Source organism: Kryptolebias marmoratus, linkage group LG23, assembly GCF_001649575.2.
Source record: "Kryptolebias marmoratus isolate JLee-2015 linkage group LG23, ASM164957v2, whole genome shotgun sequence".
Classification (NCBI taxonomy): domain Eukaryota; kingdom Metazoa; phylum Chordata; class Actinopteri; order Cyprinodontiformes; family Rivulidae; genus Kryptolebias; species Kryptolebias marmoratus.
Window position 1 is genome coordinate 6,620,900 of NC_051452.1, and position 6,772 is coordinate 6,627,671.

The 6,772-nt window shown below is 45.2% G+C and overlaps 1 protein-coding gene and 1 long non-coding RNA gene across 6 annotated transcripts in view; one reads left to right on the forward strand and one right to left on the reverse strand.

Moving 5' to 3' along the window:
• The window catches only part of LOC108249008 (inactive dipeptidyl peptidase 10), a 54,910-nt gene that overhangs the window by 4,075 nt on the left and 44,063 nt on the right, over positions 1 to 6,772 (reverse strand). For all 4 annotated transcript variants that reach the window (XM_037973782.1, XM_037973783.1, XM_037973780.1 and 1 more), the window contains 10 exons: positions 6,475 to 6,522; positions 6,271 to 6,389; positions 5,769 to 5,834; positions 4,173 to 4,271; positions 4,004 to 4,073; positions 2,518 to 2,646; positions 2,371 to 2,436; positions 2,034 to 2,088; positions 885 to 981; positions 686 to 744 (listed from right to left, as the gene is read on the reverse strand). In XM_037973782.1, the coding sequence (XP_037829710.1) occupies positions 686 to 744; positions 885 to 981; positions 2,034 to 2,088; positions 2,371 to 2,436; positions 2,518 to 2,646; positions 4,004 to 4,073; positions 4,173 to 4,271; positions 5,769 to 5,834; positions 6,271 to 6,389; positions 6,475 to 6,522 (808 nt within the window). The remainder of the gene's footprint in view (positions 1 to 685; positions 745 to 884; positions 982 to 2,033; positions 2,089 to 2,370; positions 2,437 to 2,517; positions 2,647 to 4,003; positions 4,074 to 4,172; positions 4,272 to 5,768; positions 5,835 to 6,270; positions 6,390 to 6,474; positions 6,523 to 6,772) is intronic.
• LOC112451531 overlaps positions 1 to 6,772 on the forward strand; it is a 37,502-nt gene that overhangs the window by 1,496 nt on the left and 29,234 nt on the right. For both annotated transcript variants that reach the window (XR_005232709.1, XR_005232710.1), the window contains exon 2: positions 6,245 to 6,350. This is a non-coding gene — a long non-coding RNA (uncharacterized LOC112451531). The remainder of the gene's footprint in view (positions 1 to 6,244; positions 6,351 to 6,772) is intronic.

The window sequence follows — 6,772 nt, forward strand, 5'->3', positions numbered from 1 at the left end:
CCCCCCCCCCCCCCTGCTGCTGAAGTCCCTAAAATAGAGCTGTGCGTGGCCCAGTTTGAAGCAACCCACTTAGGAGGACAGGTCCACTCTGTCTGCAGATGGAGGACAACCGAGTGTCCAAGCTTAAACCAACACACTTAGGAGGACATGTCCACTCTGTCTGCAGATGGAGGACAACAGAGTGTCCAGGCTTAAACCAACACACTTAGGAGGACATGTCCACTCTGTCTGCAGACAGAGGACAACTGAGTGTCCAGGCTTAAACCAACAGACCTTGTCTGTCCATTCATCCATTCATTCGTCACTCATCCGTCTGTCTATCTGTCCATCTGTCCATCCATCTGTCTATTCATTTCTTCATCCAACCATCCATCCAACCATCTGTCTGTCCATCTTGTCTTCCATCCATCCTGGTTTATTTATCAATTTTATAAAACTCTATAATATCAAATACTACTTATTGGAATTTCATCCATCCATCTGTCCTTCATTCACTCATTCATTCATTCTGTGCTCAGGTGTTGTTTTATAAACCTGAAGAATGTTTCTGCCTTTTCATATTTAACATATCTGATTCAGACGTAAAACTTCATATTTTCATGTCTTGAACATAAAATAAATAAATTAGAAAAAGTTTAAAAAGGAAACCGAAGCTCAGGAGGGCGATGAGTAAAAAGCGTCTAACCTGGTATCTGTTCTCCTCAACCGACAGTGAGCCGAAGTATCTTTCTGAGAAAGCCGAGGCTGAAAGAAAACAGAAACAGATGCTTTTGTTTGCATTATTAAATATAAAACAGAAAGCTGAGAACTTTTCCTCCTGAAACTCAACCAGGCTGCAGAGCCGAGGTGTAATTAAATGAAGGACAGCAGAGGTCTTAACTCACCGTACATGGTCCAGTCGATGATGGGAGCCTGAGCTGCGGCGCACCTGATCGGCTTCTCCGCCTTCAGCATCATCAGGGTCAGATATCCGCCGTAACCCTGCAGAGACGAGTCGTTAGCGCCGCGCCGCAGGGTTTCGTCTTCGCCTCCTAATGAGCTCTTCCAGTTAAACTGGTCTGTTTTTTAAGGTTCAGGTGAGAATCTGTTGAACTTTTCCCACATTTTGTCACATTGAAGCCACAAACTTCAAAGTGTTTTATGTGAAAGCCTAACACGGAGTGGGGCGTGATGACAAATAAAAGTGGATTTATATCCAGAGTCAGTACTCTGTAGAACCACCGGTTCCACCTGTAGCTCGGTCAGATTGGACGGGGAGCGTCTGGGAACAGCGGTGTTCAAGTCTCGCCACCGGTTCTGTTAGGTTCAGGTTCTGGTCTCGGTCTAACAAGGATCTGCTTCGATATGACCCACTCCACTGATGCTCTGGACAGATGTTTGGGGTCGTTGTCCTGCTGGAAGGTGATCTTCTGCAGCCTCTAACAGCTGCCCTGTCCCGGCTGAAGAAGAGCATCCCCTCATCATGGTGCTGCCACCACCGTGTTTCATAAAGGGGCAGTGTTAGAGTTGTGGTCTGAGCAGAGCAGCTTCTTCGACACATTTCTCATGCATTTCTTCCACAGAGGACAAATCAGTGGAGCACGTCTCATTGTTGTCCTGAGGACAGACCATTCCACCTGAGCCACCCCAGGGGGGGCAGATTGACGCTCTCCCGGCCCAGTCCGGCCCGTCACTTCAGGCGGGCGGCCATGTTTGGGTAGGTTTGCAGAGGTTGGATTTTAGTTTCGGGGTCTCAGATTAAAGAAAACTCCAGCAAGACACTCAAGTTTGTGGTTGTAACGTAACAAAAAATGTGGAAAACTTCAAGGAACGCAGTTTTCAAGGCACCGTAAGTGTAAAAAAACTGCAGGAAAATACTAATGAAGTACCATAAATCGAGTTCAGATGCCGTTCAGCAACATTTTTTCGTTCATTTGTTAAAAAACATTGCTATTTTTTATTTAAATAAGCAGATAAATTTGGATAAAATGAAGCCTCCTGTGTGTAGGAATCAGATAAGCAGGTGTTAAAGTGCTCGGATTCGACAGACCAACCTCTCCATAAACTCCGACTCGAGTGGGATCGATGAACGGCAGCTTCAACACGTACCTGCAATCAACACAAAGAAGCAACAAAAGCTGCAATATTTTACATTTTGGTTCACGCTGAACACCTCTAAGAGGCTAAAACGGTCAAATGAAAAACAAAAAGCGGCAGGAAATTAAGATCAACCGTTTAACTCTGGAGCTAAAAACGACTTCCTGCATCAACAGTTGCCGGGATCTGAACCAGACTCCCTTTTTTGTCTCATCGTTCGTTTCCTTCCTGCAAATCCAGAAATTATTTCCAGGTTCTGTTCGTCAGAGCGCCCCCTGATGGACCATTACGTACTCCAGAGCGGCGATCTGGTCGTCTACGTCCACAGAACCGAGCCTCTGATGGATCTGCTCCAACACTCTGTGGACGGACAGAAACAACACGCTCAGGATCAGCGACCTGCAGTTTCTTTCCTTCTATCTGCGGAGGAGGACTCGGCACCTTTGACCTCTGAACCCGGAGCCCCTGCCGTCGAGCCGAGCCACGATGATCTGCTCCGAACCGGCCAGGACCGAGTCCCAGTCCAGGCTGAACTCCTCGGTCACCGCCTGTCCACCCAGAGTGCTGCCGCTGTCGGGAAACGTTTTATTTTACACACTTTTCTAAAAAAAAATAAACATTTATATTTGAGATTTCACAACCAAAGTTCTGGAGAAGTTGGAGCGTTCTGTAAAATGTACATAAAATCAAAATGAAACCCTTTTCAAAACCTCATAAACCAACAACCAAGTGGAACATATTAAACACATCAAATGTTAAAACTAAGAAAATTAACCATTTATAGAAAAATAAGGTAATTTTGACTTTAATGGCAGCAACACGTCTCTTTAAAGATGTTCCAGATGTTTCTCCTCTTCTTCTCCTATCAGTCTGTAAACATCTGGACCTGAGGGGAGCAGATGTTGTTCTAACTCCTGGAGATCCTTTCCAGAGGCACTAATGCACCCCCATACCATCAGAGAGGCAGGCTGACCTCAGAACAATTCTCCTCTTTGGTCCAGAGGAGACACATCTGTTCACATCTGGCTTCTTCTCTGCCTTTAAGCAGCATTTGTGGACGGCATGGTGAACTGTGTTTACAGACGATGATCTGTGGAAGTGTCTAGCTGTGACCTTTGACCTCAGAGATCTGAGGTCTGTTGACAGAGCTGTAGATGAGTGGAGAGTCAGTCTTCCCAGTCTTCTGTAGAGGAACTTTATTCTGAAATTGTTCCTGTCAGCCTGGTGAACCTCTGCCCATCTTTACTTCTGACAGATTCAGCCTCTAAATCCTCTTTTTATCTTCACTCCTCTTCCTCACCCGCTGATAATTAACCTCATTAGTTCCTAAAAGCTCCTCCAGATGTTTCTGATTCATAAATATTACTTTTACGGCCTTTAGCTGCTCCTGGAACAACTTTTTTAGATGTATCGCTGCCATAAAAATAAAAAATTACTTTACTTTTACCAAAAAAATGTACATTTTCTTAGTTTAAACATTTGATATGTTTAATATGTTCCACTGTGAATAAAATATGGGCTTATTTAATTTGCAGATCATTGCATTTTGTTTTTATTTACCTTTTACACAACAACCCAACTCTTTTGGATTTGAGGTTGTATTTTAGTTTCCCTTTAAAAATCTTTTAAATTCTTGTCCTTCACCTGTTGCTGTGAGAGGCAGGTGATCATCTGTCTGTCTGTTAGGAAAATATCTCTGGTGGGCCACTGGACTGATTTTTATAAAACTCCGAAAGTAATCACCGGATGTACGTCTACAACTGATTCAAGATGGCCGCCACAGCTAAGTGACCTCAGGAAACACAAACATGTCTTTAACTCGGTCAGTTTGGCTTCTGTAAAAATAAGAAATGAACCAAAAAAAGGTGTTTTTGTGGATGAATGTGTTGCAGATCATATGTGTGGGAGTTCTGTGATGAAGGCTTACATGATGAGGAGGAGGCCGTAGAGGTAGGACTCGGAGAAGTCAGGAGGGAAAATGAGCTTCAGAGGCAGCTCTGTGGGAACAGAGACCAACAGGAAAAACAAAAACCTGTAAAAGGAGGTTGGGGCAGACAGGTAGACGGGCTCAGCTGCTAAATGCTGATCGTTTGTACCGAAGCTGTCACTGGTGATCATCCGGACATCGGTCAGAGTCATCCTCCTGGAGTCCAGCGCAGACTGCAGAGGGAGGTTGTTCTCCAGGATGAAATACGCTGCAAAGCAGAGAGAAAACATGAAGGAACGGATGTTTGCTAACAGGTGGCGAGGATTCAGAGCATTTTTAAATCTCTTCCTGCTTTCATCACTCTTAATATGTAAGTAAATCGGAGTTTAAAGGCTTTAAAGGTTTTAATGAACTGAGGAAAGGAAATTTTTAAAAGTGCAATACGTCTGGTGGCTCCAAAACATCCCCTGACTTCAAGTTTAATTTTTTAGACGTCAGGAAGTTTTCAAGTCTATAAAAAGGTATAAAAACTGGTTCCAGATCCTGACCCAACAGAACCTCCTCCAGCAGCAGAACTCTCAGTGGTTCCTGTTTGTCTCATGGTTGTGGAGGAGTTGTGGCCCACTCTTCTTTCCAGCGTTGCTTCAGCTCATTGGTTCCTGTTTGTCTCTCTCATGGTTGTGGAGGAGTTTTGGCCCACTCTTCTTTCCAGCGTTGCTTCAGCTCATTGGTTCCTGCTCAGCTCTCTGAGGTTCTGGTTCTGGACCGTTCTGTTGTAGATTAGCTGCCAAACCATCAGCCCTCCACCGCCGTGCTGACAGCTGGGAGGAGCTGTCTGTGCTGATATTTGGTGTTTGGTTTTCTCCAAACTCGCTGTGCATCATGGGCATCTCTAACTCAGCTGGTGTCTTACTGAGCTCCGACTATCTGAGACTTGTTTGAGAAAATAAACAGATTTTTGTTGCATTTGTTTATTTCTGCGACCGACAAACCATGTGGCCACATTTTGAGCAGCCAGTCTTTGAAAGTCGGTCTATTTTGACGTGCAAGTCTTGCAAAACTGTATTCTTGGCCGTGCACATTATTTACACTTTGGAAATAAAGTGATAATTAAAAATCTGCTTCAGATGTTTTCTGTCAGAAGGAGAGCTCCTCATATTCAGCTCTAATGTTGTAGAAGTTACAGAAAGTAAATCCAGAAGGGTTCAAAACTCGAGCTTACATCCCTTTGAGCCTCTGCCCCTCGTGGTAGGAGGTTCAGATCTCCTGGAAATGTTTGGAGACGTGTCAGAGACTCGAAACAACGTTTTTCCAGAAGTCGTGTGACTTTGAGCGCGAAATGATTGCATAAAAGGCAACAGACGATATTCAGGCATGGTTTTTAATCATGAGCCCAATATTCTGTTAAAAAGCTTGGACCTTTTTCTCAGGGAAGCAGATTTAACCGTGACACCTGCTCATGTTTCCACCGGAGCAAAACGACGCTGCCCAGCTGCTGCGAAAAGATATGGAGCGCCGGATTGATTTTTAACCCTTTATTCCGAAAGAAATGCTGAGCAGAATGTCCCAGGAGTGAGACGGATCCAACCTGTCTGACCTCAGGTCGTCATCAGTCGGCAGAACGTTAAACTGTGAACAGGTGGGGACGATCCGGGACAATCTGGGACGATCCAGGACGATCCGCCTCAGAGCCAGGCAGTATCTCATCAGTGGACCTTATTTTTCTACAACACAAACATGTCAGAGTGAAAGAGAAGCGACTTACCCTCGCCGTCGCCCTCGCCGTTCACGTCGCTGAGATCCAGAAGCAGCACAGCTGGAACACCAGGACCTGCAACGAAGAAACAAACGCTGCTGATGAACTGTCCTCTGATCGTTGTGTAAATATTTATCTGAGTGGAGATAAAGTTTAATGCTCTTATTAAACACGTCCTCCTGTGGCTGTTTGTCTCTTATTTAGTTATTTATGTAAAACTAAAGATACTTTCTGAATAAACATCTGTTTCCTGGCAGGGACCTGCAGCTCGCAGCAGAAAACATGATCTCAGTCTGAAACTTCAGCATGAAAGGCGGCGGGTGATATGCATTCCTCCGAGGAGTGTTGGGGATTAACTTTCTAACTTTATTGCCTTAGAAAAAAAAGCTAACTTTTATAAGACTGCTGAGGATCATTTTACAAAAACAAAACAAGCTTTTCTATTGTCTTTAGAGACTACAATTCTCTGCTTTTATTTTGAAAAGCTGGCAGGAAGCGGCGGCCCTCTGACCCCGACAGCGCAGGACGGCGCGCCGAGCGTCGGGGCTGACGTCTACGTCGAAGAACGTGCAGCCCTCCTTCAGTCCGCAGGTGAGGCATCGCCGTGGAAACAAGCCGGCGGTCCACACGCTGTCAAAAAACAAGGACGAGTTACGTGAGGACGAAAGTGTCCCTCCTGTCCTCACACATGACGGTTAAATGTAGAGAGACACACCTGTAGAGATGTCTCTGCTCTGCTGCTGTCTCGGTGCTCAGGAAGAATCTGTCGGCAGAAAACAGAGCAGCTAAAGTGAGACGAGGACATGCGTCCACAAAGCGTCCAACATTAAGTCCAACACTTAGTCACAAAACAAGCCAAACGCCAAGTCAAACACAGAGTCACACACGAGTCCATCACTGAGTCCAACACCAAATCCAACACCGAGTCCAACACTGAGCTAAACACGAGTCCAACACTGAGCTAAACACGAGTCCAACACTGAGCTAAACACGAGTCCAACAGAGTCACACAC